This window comes from Drosophila ananassae, chromosome XL (genome assembly GCF_017639315.1).
Source record: "Drosophila ananassae strain 14024-0371.13 chromosome XL, ASM1763931v2, whole genome shotgun sequence".
Lineage (NCBI taxonomy): Eukaryota > Metazoa > Arthropoda > Insecta > Diptera > Drosophilidae > Drosophila > Drosophila ananassae.
This window is the reverse complement of record NC_057931.1, coordinates 10,423,095-10,436,718: the sequence shown is the minus strand read 5'-3', so window position 1 is coordinate 10,436,718 and position 13,624 is coordinate 10,423,095. Positions and strand designations below refer to the sequence as shown.

Here is a 13,624-nt window from a genome sequence, read left to right as displayed (position 1 = left end):
ATAAAACAGAGCCACATTCTTCCTGCTTTCCTGTTTGTTTGTATGTTTTTTTGTTTGTTTGTTTGTTTGTAACCTGCTGTGAGTTGAATTGAAGCAAATGGCCAGGTGGAAGAGAGGGTGGGGGTGGGGGTGTGGGTGTCAGGTGGCATATGGAGCACGTTGACTTGTCGAGGGGCGACAGCAACAACAACAAAAAATAAAGAAAAAGAAACTGGCGCAGCCTTTGACCATGTAACTACTTCAAATGCTGATATGACACACACACACAAACACACACACACACAGAGACACTTAAGCACAGGAAGAAGAAGAAGCAGAGGATAAGAGGAAGCATGGAAGCTAGAAGTAGAAAATAGAGATAGAGAGACAAATCACCGCATTGCTCTATAAACTTTTAACCCAATTCTTGATGCCTTATTTACACAGACGGCGATGACTTTATTTCCATGCCTCTCTCTTTCTTCTCCTATGTCTTCTCTTTCTTGTGGCTACTTCTTCCTCTGCCTCTCCACTCCCACTCTTCTACAGTGGGGTTGAAAATAGTTTTTGGCGCTTGTTATTTATGTGGCTCGATGCAGTTCGAAGTGCTTTTCTTTTCTCCATTAATTTTGTATTTTTAAACTGCAGCCCTCCCCCTTAAAAACAGACCACCATAAACAAGAAGAAGAAGAGAAAATAATATGATTAAGAAGAAGAAGACCTTAGAATTTATGGTTCGAACCAATTATATAAAAAAAAGAGTATAAAAAATGTTGAAAAAAAAAAGAAAATTAAGTGAAAAGCCATTGGGGAAATGTACATGCATAAGCTCCTTGACAGCTAACAAAGTAGAGTACAGTTGGGTCATACGGTGCGTAATGATGACAGCTCTATAAATAATGTGACCAGGCCACTATTTGAGTACTCAAATGCAACTTTGTTTTCGAGATAAAAAAAAACCTTTAATGCTGTTATCTAAGTAATATTTACATTTAAGCTTAGTAGTCACGCCATTGCACTTCATTTTCTTTTATCTTGTCCTGTTTTTTTACTCTCTCTTTCTATATATATTTTTTTTTTTTTTTTTTTTATTTCTAACAATGGACTTGCTTATCAACTTTATCAGTGCCTTTATATTTGTGGACAATGTAATAAAAAATTAAAAAGGAAACTTAATAGATTTAACCTATTACTATACCCTGTAAATAAGATACCTCTTAAATGGGATTAATTCTTATAAATTTATACCTATTAAAAATAATATTTATATTTAAGTATATATATATTTAAAAATTAGTAAAAATTTTTAAATGAAATTTGTAGTGTTTTAATAAGAAAACCCCTTGTAGGGTATAATCAAGTACCATCATTATATATTTATGTTATGATTAGGGGGCTAGGGGGACTACTTGTTTACAAGTATTTGTTGTGTGTGTGTGTGTGTGTCTGGGGCCTGTGCATTGCATTGCATTGCCCTCTGTCTGCAACTGCAACAACAGCTACAGAAACAGCAGCAACTGCAACTGTCGAGTGCCGACTACTGCCCTACATTCAAGGCAACGACTCTGAGATAAGCACACACGCACACACACATGTGTATCCAGGGGGTGAAGGAAGGGGGTGGGTGGATTGGTGGCAACGCAACTGCCACTGCCATTCAGCTGGCAGACACTTCTATGGGGCATCCAAATGTTGGGGGCACAAAAAACAACACAAAATTGTGCTTTCAAGTTCCAGACTCTGCTTCCTCCACATGTGTGTTAGTGTGTGTGTGTGTTGTGTGGGTGTATTTGTGTAGACATTCTAAGCGGTCATAGTCCCAGTAAACTTTCGCTGGCCATATATATTCCTAAAAGGGGAAGCGGTGGGGAATTGATGAAGTAAGGGGTTGGGAGGCATGAGGAATGGATGAAAGAAGGGGTTAGGTAAGGGGTTGGGGAATCAGTGAAGTAGGTGATGTAAGGAGTTTGGAGGCAAGAGGGCATAAGTGGTGCAACATGATGTAGCAAAAGGCCTGCAGGAGGAGGAGGAGGAAACAGAAACCGAACAAATTGCAACAAATGTAAAATTGTGCAGACACCACAGGCTACGAGGAAGGAGGCGGCATATGCCACATACTACTTTACAAGTGGGTGGCAACTCTATAAAAACAGAGGGGCGCCAAGCAAATTAATGAAAAGAAGTCTTTTTTTTATTTTTTAGAAAACTCATAAATAATATAAGAAATGAAAAAAAAACACCTGTTTATTTCCAAAAAATAATTGAAAAACTTTCCATGCTGTGATCTTGACTTGCCCATTTCTTTTTCCCCCTTTCTTCCTATATCTCTTTCTTCCGCTTATTTTTTTTTTGTTTTTTTTTTTGGTGACGCATTAAATTTCACCTAAACTTGAATTGAAAATTTTCATGATCAACCGCCATGATGAGTCCAAAAAAAAAAATCAAAAAAAAAATCAAAAACCAGAGAGAGAAGACTCATCAGTTTAGTAATCAAGTCGAAGCATCTGTTAAAGCTGTATTTCCAAGGAGGGGACCATAAATGCCTATGGGAAACAATAACACTCACTCACCAACACCAACACACACACTCACACACACACACACTCTTACAACTCTTTTTTTGGAGTAAAAGTGAACGGGCAAGTTCAAGTTTATTTTCTGGAGAAACAACAACGCACTAAAAATTAAGCTACCAAAAAAAAAAAAAAGCCAAAAAAAAAATATAAATAAAGGGCGTCAGAATGACAGCGAGAAAAAAAGAGGAAAATGTCAGAAAGAGAAAGGGAGAAAGCGCTAGGAGGGGGGTGACAGAAACAGAGAATCGGAGAAATGCAGATAAGGCTGGAGGAAGTGAAGAAATGATGCAGGAGGGGGTGGGGGGAAGGGGCGCATCCAGCAGCCTGAAGGTGTGGCAAGTCATGTTCAAACACGTGTGTGTGTGTGTGTGAGTGTGTGAGTGTGTGAGCTTGGGCTTGACCCCCGAAAAAAAAACAAAGATGTTTGAACTGTAACTGTAACCGGTTTGTGTCTCTTTTTTACGTCGAGGTAGCTGGGTGGGGGCGGGGAGAGAGCCCCCCAAAACAGATGTTAAAGAGAAAAGGAGGAAGGGGGGAGGTTACCAAAAAGACAGCCCATCATAAAAAAGACAATCTTAAAGTTTAAAATTTAGATACTCTATCTTAAACAGAATAACTAAAATAATCAAGGAGAAGTAACTGTTAATTTATTTCATTTTCCTATTGTCCTTATCTTCTCCTAGTAATTACTGTTATAAAATGTACTTAACTCTCTTTGGCAACCCTGGAAAGAGTATGCAAAGCCGGGGTTTGACCCCCTACCTTTCACCAAGCCCCCCTTTTTCTCTTCTTCCTTCTCTTCCTGAGCTGTGTCTCTCTCTCTCTCTCTCTCTCTTTCCCTTGACATTTTGGTCGTCTACCAGTTTTTGGTTATCTGTCTTTTCTTGTTGTTGTTGCAAAAAAAAAAAGGGCGACCAGTTATAGTTGTTGTTGTTGTTGTTGGGCCATTAAACGTTCGTTGACACCAAGTGGCTGGTCGAAGAAGATCTTACCAAAAAACCCTACTTATTTCAAAGAAATTGCAAGAAAATCGAAAAAAATGGAATATCATTGAAGGGACTTCCCTTTTATTTTTAACGAGAAATACCGTTATAAATTGGTTTAATTATAAAACTAATGCAACAAAATGGCAAATAAAATCATTTAATTTAATGGAACTTAATGTGGGGGATGTGTTTCGTGAATTTTATTGCCGATCGTCAAGTACAGTACAACACCAGAAACAAAAACACATTTTTTTTTTGAATTGCCTGTCTGGCGGGGGGCTTACAGCGTACATAATTGATGTGAAAGTGAAATTTTTCGGTTTTTTTTTTTTGTTGTTTACTTTTTGCTCTTTTTTATTTTATATATTTTTTTTTGTTTTCGGCTAGGGCAGGGGTCAAAAAATTTCGGACGGTGACGGTCATTACGAGTTGACCATAACCTTAAGATGCCGTTTTGGTGGCAGGAGGAGAAGAGAGGAGAAAGGGAGGAGAGCAGAGGTGGAGCAAAGAAAGGGACAGACTGGCTGGGAAGTGAAACAGAAACAGAAACAGAGGCAGAGTGAAATGATCACAGCTGTTTTTTTTCTTCTTTTAAGCCGATCAACGGTTAAGAAGAGGAAGAACACGTGCTTGGTAGGAAGCTGAACCGAAAAACAAAAAAAAAAAAAAGCAAAAACAAAGCGGCAGCAGAACATCAGCAGAACGTTAACGCTGGCAGAGCAGCGACCGAGGCAGAAGCAGCAACAAAGTCAACGGCAGCGACGGCGGCGTCAACGCAACGGGTTCAATGGCTGACCCAATTTCTGGCACAAGAGCGAGAGCGAGAAAGAGCCAAGTCACCGGCGACGGTGGGGAAAAGAAGATGGCGGCGGTGGCGGCGGCGGTGAAAGAGGAAGAGGAAGAGAAGCCAAGTGGAGTCATCAAAGCGAACGGGAATCATGAGTGTGTGTGTGTGTGTGTGTGAGTGTTGTGAAAGCCATCAGAAAAAGACGGAAATAGTCATTAAATGACAGCCGAGCAAAAGAGAGGGAGGAAGCAGCTAAGGAGAACGCAGCATAATGCAAGTTCACTGAGTGATCGCTCTCCTAAGCTCTTTCTCTTTCTGGCTTTCATTGCTTCTAATACAGTATGTTGCTGTTGCTGTTGGTGTTGCTTTTGTTCATTGGCATTCCATGTTGCTTTCATCCTTGTTGTTTTTGTTGTTGTACTAGTTGTTGTTTTTGTTGTTGTGCGATTTGTTCATGCGCACAGAGTTCGTTGTTACTTTTATGTAATTTCTTTTCATTTCATTTCATTTTAGCTTTTTTTTCCCTGTCTTTCTTTCCCTGGTACTTGCCCTTTTTTTTTATCCAATTCACTTTCTTTGCCATCAAAAAAAAAAACTAACCATCTCCCTGTGGCTAATATAAAAAAAAAAGTTTCTAAAAGTTCTTTTTGTCACAAAACATGAATATTACGTATACGCAGTGTTGAAACCTTAGACATCATACTATTATTTGAATAAATAATATTAAAAAATATTAATAGCCTTAAAAAAGTTCAAATCTGATCGGAAAAGCTTCTAAATCAACAATGCATTTTATTTTTATTTTTATTTATTTATTTTTTTTTTTATTTTGTGCAACCCAGAGATTACGTGAAAGTTTATTGAACTTTCGATTTCGCTCACAGAATGCATAAATTTGTACAGAGACAAGCATGCACGTTCATGTATGTACATATGTATCTAACTATGCATTGTATCTGTATGCTCACTAAGTCGCTCGGTCAACAAGTCAATGGCGCCCGAATCAAAAAAAAAAACCAACAAAAAAACACCGAAACTAAAAGCGAAAATACCGATAGTGCCCCGATCGAGCTCCCCGACTCGAACCGATTCCATTTGAATCGCCTCACGAATGCAGTTCGTGAGAAAATCCGAAATAGCCGCAACAGAAATACAGGAAAATGTTAATGGCGTGGGGAGGGGGATGGGGAGGGGAGAGAAACAAGAGTTTTCAGATACAAGTGACACGAAGTGAAGTTTTCCGGCAAAATTGTAAAATAAATTTGCATTTTAAAAAGGGAATTAGATATGGGAGACTAAATATATCGAATAGTAATAGTTTTTTTTTTTATAAATATAAAAAAATAAATAAGAAACTTAATGAAACATAAGTTAATTTACAGAGTTTCAAATTGAATCAGTTAATCGATAATTATCGATTTCAAACGATCTCTAACACGAACCCATCTCAAGCTTCCTAGGTTACTGCCATCGTTATTTTTTTTCGCACTTCGTTGGTAAGACTTCACATTGATTTTGGTTTCAACCACTTTCCATTGCATAAGTCCAAGTTTTTTAAGCCAAGTTAAAAAAAAAAGAATATAAAAGAGGCATAAAAAAAAGGGGGAAGCGAGAGGGCAGAAGTGTGTGTGGGAGTTGAAAGAAAATGGGGAACATTGAAGGAGTGTTGAATATGTCGGTCTGTCAAACACTTAAAAATCCACTTCCCTACGGACCCTCGACTATGTCCCACACTACAAGTTGCTAGTGCTAGTGCCACCCTGCCACACACCTGCCCCCCCAACCCCAACCCCCCTTTTCTTTTCGTCTTGCCTTTGCATTTGTTCTCCTTTGCAAAGCGTGAAATTTTTTCACTTCCTTGTTTGCATGCAACAAAATACTCAAATAGCAGAGGCAACCCTGCCCCATCCCCCCTCCCTCCCCCCCCGTTACGGTCCGACCTCGACATGGCCCGGCCTTCCTGGTATGCTCCACAATCTGAGTGGGTGGTGGGTGGCGATGGAGAGCAGTGGTGTCTGGGAGGGGGTGGTGTAACCACCGACTCGGCAGCTACGCCTCCGTGGAACGCCTGTTCGCCAAGTCGCAGATTGCAGGCGAAAAACACACACACAAGTCTGTGTGGACACTAGGGGGTAGGGTAATAGGATCATGCTAGATCATGCCTTGTTTATCGATAGAGACGAAAAATTCGATAGTATTGTCATTGGTCCATCCCTATTAGAGAGGAGAATAAATAGAGTGGCCTACTTAAATTTAAATAAAAAATTCATATATAAAAATATAATATTTTTATTTTTATTTTTACAATTAATTACATTTTGTGTATAATTTTTTAACCACAACTGTTTCTGGTTTGTGTCATTCGCGTCATTGCATGTTCACCAACGCATCGCCAATGTCTGTGCAGCAGTGCAACAAAATACACATACACACACACACACACTCACACACACACAGACAACCACCACAACACCGCACCGCCAAACCACCAAGCCCCACCCCCCTCCAGACCCCCTCCACAAGCGACTACTGTGCCACCGGCTCTTTCATCATGGCAATTGGCGTCACTGCCTCACTGACTGCGACAGCGACGGCGACAGCGACGGCAGCGACAGCGACTGTGACTGAGACTGAGACTGCAGCCGGCTGCAGTTTGCATCATCACCTTGTGCCGTTGTCAGGGCATTGGCACAGTTTTTGCACTCACACAGACACAGGCACGCCATGTGTGTTTGTGCATTTGTTGTTTTCCTTTTTTCCTCACATTTCTGTTTCGTTTTGCTTCTATTTCTTGTATTTTTTTGTGGCTGCTGCTCTTGCACCTTATCGATAACTGGGCAATTGGTAACGGGATTTTGCTTGTTCGAAAAGTAAAAAGCAAAAAGCAAAAACAAACAAGTAAAAAAGTAAAGGAAAAGGAAAAAGAACTTCAATGCAGGACACCTGTGACAGGTTAAAATTGCATTTATGAAGATTTTTACCTTCATTCGTACATACACGTAATAGGATTTCGATGAGTACCTTCGACTCGATGGGTTTCTTGCTCAAGGACTTTTTACAGTTTTCTGAAATGCTACGTATACGTAATGTGATTTTGAGCAATATTTCTGGTATTTTGGTATTTCGGAAGGTAATTGGATTTTAAAACGCAACTTTTTTCCTTTTTTTTTGGTTCGAAGAAATATTGCGTATACGTAATGTGATTTTTAAGAATATTAAGTACACGCAGCCACTGCGTCGCAGTGGTGTATCCTGAAACTCTACTTTCTGTTACGATTTAAATTTTTTGTGTTCTTAGACGTAAAATATGTTACGTATACGTAATTTGATTTTAAAAATATTAAGTATACGCAGTGGTGTATCGTGAAACTCTACTTTCTGTTACGGTTTTTGAAAATATTAAGTATACGCAGTGGTGTATCCTGAACCTTTACTTTCTGTTACGATTTAACTTTCTTGTCTTCTTAAACTTAAGATACGTTACGTATACGTAATATGGGTTTTTGGAAAATATCAAGTATACGCCACCGTTCCTTTTTTTAGGACAAGGACTTGCTTAGTTGATCCTTCAATTTGTATATTTGACTTGAGCTATTGAACTTAATGGCTTAATACCCAACAACCCATCAAAACTGTGATTTTGTGGTCAAAAAAATAGCAAATGTAATTGATTCCATCAATCAAATAAATTGATCCAATCAATAACAGTTAGAAACCTGTGGGCCTCGAATTCCAATTGATGGGAGGGGGAGGGGGTTTGCTATGTTGTAATGATGATATGCAAATTATTATTTAATTTATAGTTTTTTTTATTATTTTTTTTAAATACTTACCGCATTTACCAAGGCGGCGGAGGATGCAACAAATGGTGACGACAAAAAGGTGATGACGTCTGGGGTGCTACTTAAATGGAAATGTCTGAAAAATAAAATAAATAAATATTTTAATTAATAAAAATGATCAAAAATAAAATTACTTATTAATAAGTTATTAATTATAATAATTATGTGTTAAAAATTATTAAGGATTAATATTTAATCTCTGAGATCCTCATCAGAAGAATAATAACAAAAAAAAAAACCTGTCTCATCCTGACCAACCCCAACAATTTTTTATTCCACCCCCTATATCTACAATCGGACATGTACCATATGCACTCACACACACACACCCACACACATACACATACCCTCATCCCCTCACACTTTTACCGTTCGAAATCAATGTCTCTGTCTGTCTGCGCCGAAAGAAGAATAAGCTTTTGAGGGTCGCGGTGAGGGACAAAGTTTAGCCGAACAGTTAGGCCAGAAAAAGAGTAAATGCACTCGCTGAGCGGGGTGAGAATGAGTGCAAAAAAGCTCTCTCGTTGCAAAAAAAAAATTCCCATATAAAATATAACAGGAGAAAAAAAAAAGAAGAGAACTTTGGCGCATCTGTGCAATTTTTCAACCTCAAGTGAACCAAAACGAAGCGAAACGAAACGATACGAAATGTTACGAATACGAATACGAGACCAAGGGCGGGTAGAAGAGAGGGAGGCGAGATGGGAGGCAATGGCGAGACAAGGCGAAACTGAACCTGCCCCACAGTGCTGGGCCATTGGGATAGGTCCAAGTCCAGGCGTTGCAACGGTATGTGTATAATAGCTGTATCCCATCACTGTGTTAGTGTGCTTTGCGCTGCAAAGTTCTCGACTGGGACGTCTAAAAATAGTTAAAATGCAGTGGCTCGCTGTGTCGGTGGTCACTTGCCCAAAACACTTCACCTTTCTGATTCTCTACAAAATAATAATAATTATATGAATTAAATAAAAATTATTTAAACAAAATAATAAAACTACACTTTAGTCCTTGTTTTTTTGTAGGGTTTGAAACTTGGCTTATCATTTTTGTAGAGATTTCTTCCCGTGTAGAGTTGCCTTTTCAGCTCATTTTCATCGCCCCACCTCTATGTCCGCCCCCCCCCCCCCCTTGGGCACCCCCCTGCTGACTCTTTCACTTTTGTTTTGCATTTTATTGCCTTGCTGGCAGATTTTTTTTCTCTCTTTTTTTTTTTTTATTTTAGGCATTATTTTTTTCAGCTAGAATTGCATGCCACCACCACCTCCTCCAACCCACCTCAACCCTTCCACGCCAATTCGTTTGCCCCTTTGAACAATTTTTGTTTTCATGCAAAAAGGTTGAAGACCTTTCACCTACTTTTTTGTGTGTGCTTCTTCTTCATCGTCTTCTTCTGCTTCTTCTTCTGGTGCTCAGCATTTTGTTGTAGTTTTTTTTTTATGTTTCGTTTTTGATTTGGTTTTCCCTGGGGGGGGGGGGGGGGCTTGGAGGTGGGGTGGTGCGATGAGAGCCGAGAGGCGGTGGAAAAAAGTTTGCATTTTAAATATTTCAGTGAGCGAGATGCAGGACTATTAACAGTCTGGCATATGAGCGGGAAGGTGCAAGTGGGATGGGGGTATAGCTCTCATATTACGTATGTGAATAATCATTTGAGTCATAATGCAATTGTATGTGTGTGTGAGTGTGTGTGTGTGAGAGTATATTTAGAACACACTTTTTTTTTGCAGTTGCAGTTCGATTTCATGTTTCTAATTATTTTTACTTATTTTTTTTTAAAGGGTTTAATTTCATGTGTAAGGAAGAAAGGAGAGAGTAACGAAGAGTAGAAGAAATTAATAATTTCTTTATAGTTTCCAATTAAATGTCATTGCCACACTGCCATTTTCTTTTTTTTTTTTGGGCAGATCCCCCATTTTTGTAACGGGTTTTATTGGATTTTCCGCCTGCCTGCCAGTCTAGACTTCTTTAGCCCCCACCACCCACCTCCTCTCCATTTACACGTCCTTTATGTCCCTTTCCCTCCAACAGACACAAGTCGTGCTCTGGATTATCCCTCTCTTTCACTCCTCACTTTGCATGTTTTGCTGCTTTCTTCTTTTGTTGTTTTTGCCTCGTTTTTTGTGTTATTTTTTTTTTTTGTATTGTCCGTTTTGGCAATGCCAATCGCAAAAATGTATTTAGGTCAATTATAAATATTAAGCGCAATTAGCAATGAAATTTTCAATTTCATTATCACAGACGCTGGCGTCGCTGTCGGCGTCGTCGCATGTCGAAAAGTACAAAAACAAAATGGTGTCGATAAGAGCCGCTCATGGGGGCGATAAGAGAGAGAGAGACAGGGGTGTGAGGGGAGGAAGGGGTTCTCCTGCAATGTCAAGACCTTATTTTTAAGTTAAAAAAAATTAACAATTAACAATTCTCTTTTCTAATTTGATTCAAATTTTTGTTCTGTTTTGCTTTCTTGTTTGATTCTGCGGACTTGTAATTCCGTTATTTGTAAAGTCCTTGACAAATGCCAAACGATGACCACGCACACACACACACACACATGCACATGCACCTCCCTCTCTTTACCTCACACACCACACTCTCTTTTGCCCTCTCCCGCAGCCGCTGTAGTGCTGTTTGTCTTTGACTCGAAATGACCTTAAACTGGGTTAAAGCTCGCCAAAGTTACCTCAGACAGTGAGAAGGGTTAAGCGGGGGCTTGTAAATTGAACTTTCTGTGCAACAGAGCATTACCAACAAAAAGCCAGAAAGAGCGGCGGCAGAGCGGCAAACGGCGGGGAGGTGTGGCGGGTAAAGTGGGCGGAAGAGAGAAGCAGTTTGTTTGCCTAAATGCAACTCATGAATCATTCACACGCAACTATAACTATGCATGTATGTTTGTGTGTATGAATATGCAAAAGTGAACCGCTTTGAATGCAAAAGCACACACACACACACGAGTGCATTATGCACACACATGCATAAGGAGTGCATTATAATATTCACAACTTAAGGACTTGCTTGTAGTTACTTCCTTTTAGGAAGAAAAAAAAGGGACATGAGCAAACTTTCTAATGACAGCGGTATGAGAAATGAAACATAGGAACTATAAAAAAAACTATAATTAAAAAAAAAAATTGTATCTATTAAAAATTATTATTTAGAAACCAGAACCAGATGATCATAAAGATTATATATGGTCTTTGGGCAACACTGCGTATGAGTAATTTAGAGATTTTACACGAAAAGTGTTGGAAAAGTGTAAAAAATCATCATTTAGATCTCTTAGCATCTCAGTGACAACAGTGCGTATGAGTAATTTATAGAATTTACACGAAAAGTGTTGGAAAAGTATTAAAAATCTCTTAGCATCTCAGTGACAACATTGCGTATGAGTAATTATATTGTTTAAGGAAGTTTCTGAAATTCTATTACTATTCTATTCTATTGAAACCTTTTTTTTCTTTTTATTGTATTATTTACAAATTATTTATTGTATAAACATCTGTTTGGAAAAAAAAAGGTAACTGTTAATAGCAGCTGGCAGCTCTTCTAATTGCCTTCCATGTAATTCATTTTCTATTTGCCAAGAGAAAGTAAAAACAAAAACGAAAAACACAAACCCAACAAGCAGACACACACACATATAGAGAGGGAGAGACAGCCAGTCAGTCATTCGCACATCAATACATTTTATTGCTCATCAAAAAAAGTTTGACGAGTTCGCTACGTTTTCTATTGTTTCCCTTTTCCCTCCTTTTCCATTTTTTTTTTTTGTATACCCTTTCCTAAGGCTCTTGTTATTTTTAACCATTTCTAGTCTCTAGTTTCCAAAAAGGGTATTTCTAAATCGTGTCAACCCTAAGCTGTAGGTGTAGGCGTCAAGTCGTTGGCGCAGAGAGAGGAGAGAGAGCGAGAGAGAGAGATGTGACTTTTAAGCCGAGCTTTAAAAATGAGCCATAGAGCAGAATGCTCGGACACGAAAGGTGAATGACATCAAGTTGCGCCGTCAGCTAACAGTGCTCTCTCTTATGCTCTCTCTCTCTCTCTGCTCTCTTGAGCAAATGCAGGGCATTAGATCTGCCATTGTTGTTGCTGTTGTTATATTGTTATGACTGCCTAAAAAAAAAAAAATTTGAACTTTCAAAAGCAGAACCGCAGACAGAACTAGCAACAAAAGAAACAAAAACAACAACAATAGCAAGCTGAAAAGCTTTTTAGTTGGATGCTCTCCGGTAGAGCTTTTTCGCTCTCTTTGACGGCAATGACAGTGTAGCCTGCTGCTGCCGCCATCACCTCCCACCTCCCACCGCCCACCGTCGCTGTCGCTGTCGCTGTCGTTATCGCCGCCATGCCTCTCGTACTTTACATTCTGCCTTAGTGGGTCAACAAAATTCCGGACAATGGCCTTTCGCTTTCGTCTGCGCGCGTCGACGTCGCTGCCGGCTGTGCTGCAGGCATTGCGCGGCTGCCTTTGCCTTTGGAGCTTGCAAATGTAAATAGAAGCCAACTATCACCACCCCTTATAGCACCTCACTCTCCCTCCTCTCTCTCTAAATATGGCAACGGCAGCGGCAGCGGCAGCGGTAGCAGCAAACGGCGACAGCGACGCGACGATGAAACATGAAGATATTTCAGTCGGCGACGTAGCTGCAGTTGCTTTTGTTGCTCTTGTTGTTTTTGTTGCTTTTTTTCGATGGCGTAATAAGCGCATGCAGATACAGATACTCTCAGTGTGTGTGTGTGTGTTATTCTGTAATTTTTATTGCATTTCTCCCTTATGGAATTATAGAACTAAATTGGGTAGCCTTTTAAAAGGCTTTTAAAGAGGAATAATATCTGGTAATTTTTGGTAATAAAGATACTAATTCTGGTAATATAGATAAGGCTTATGTAAGATCGATTAAAAGGCTCGTTGGTCTAGGGGTATGATTCTCGCTTCGGGTGCGAGAGGTCCCGGGTTCAACTCCCGGACGAGCCCAAAGAGAAATGTTCTTTTTTTTATAATTTTTATAATTTTAAATTTATAATTTTCTAGCTCTACATTAATTTTTAACTATAATTAAATAATAAATAATATTTTATAACTTTAAATCATTTTTTATTACAATTTTTTACTCTTTATATCATAATTTTTATTAAAAAAAAAGGGTTTTTTGTATCTCCTGCCTCACTCTTTTGGCCATAAGATCTACCATTTTAGCCATAAAACCGCCAACTTGCAGGCCTTGGGAAAATACCAAAAAAAAGAGTCTAAAACATAGAATTCCTATGATATTACTGATATTAATTTTTTTATTAATTTATATTTTATATAAATATTTATATTTTATAAATATTGAAAAACCTCTGTCTCCTGCCTCACTCTTTTGGCCATAAGATCTACCATTTTAGCCATAAAACCGCCAACTTGCAGGCCTTGAGCAAATACCATTAAAAAAAAAAGAGTCTAAAACATAGAATTGCTAT

The 13,624-nt window shown here is 38.9% G+C and overlaps 1 protein-coding gene and 1 non-coding gene across 2 annotated transcripts in view; one reads left to right on the top strand and one right to left on the bottom strand.

Moving 5' to 3' along the window:
• The window catches only part of LOC123257503, a 34,045-nt gene that overhangs the window by 1,982 nt on the left and 18,439 nt on the right, over positions 1-13,624 (bottom strand). The window contains exon 4 of the mRNA XM_044716791.1: positions 8,162-8,246. Within this exon, the coding sequence (XP_044572726.1) occupies positions 8,162-8,246 (85 nt within the window). The remainder of the gene's footprint in view (positions 1-8,161; positions 8,247-13,624) is intronic.
• Trnap-cgg lies at positions 13,065-13,136 on the top strand. The gene has a single exon. It is a non-coding gene; the product is annotated as a tRNA-Pro (tRNA).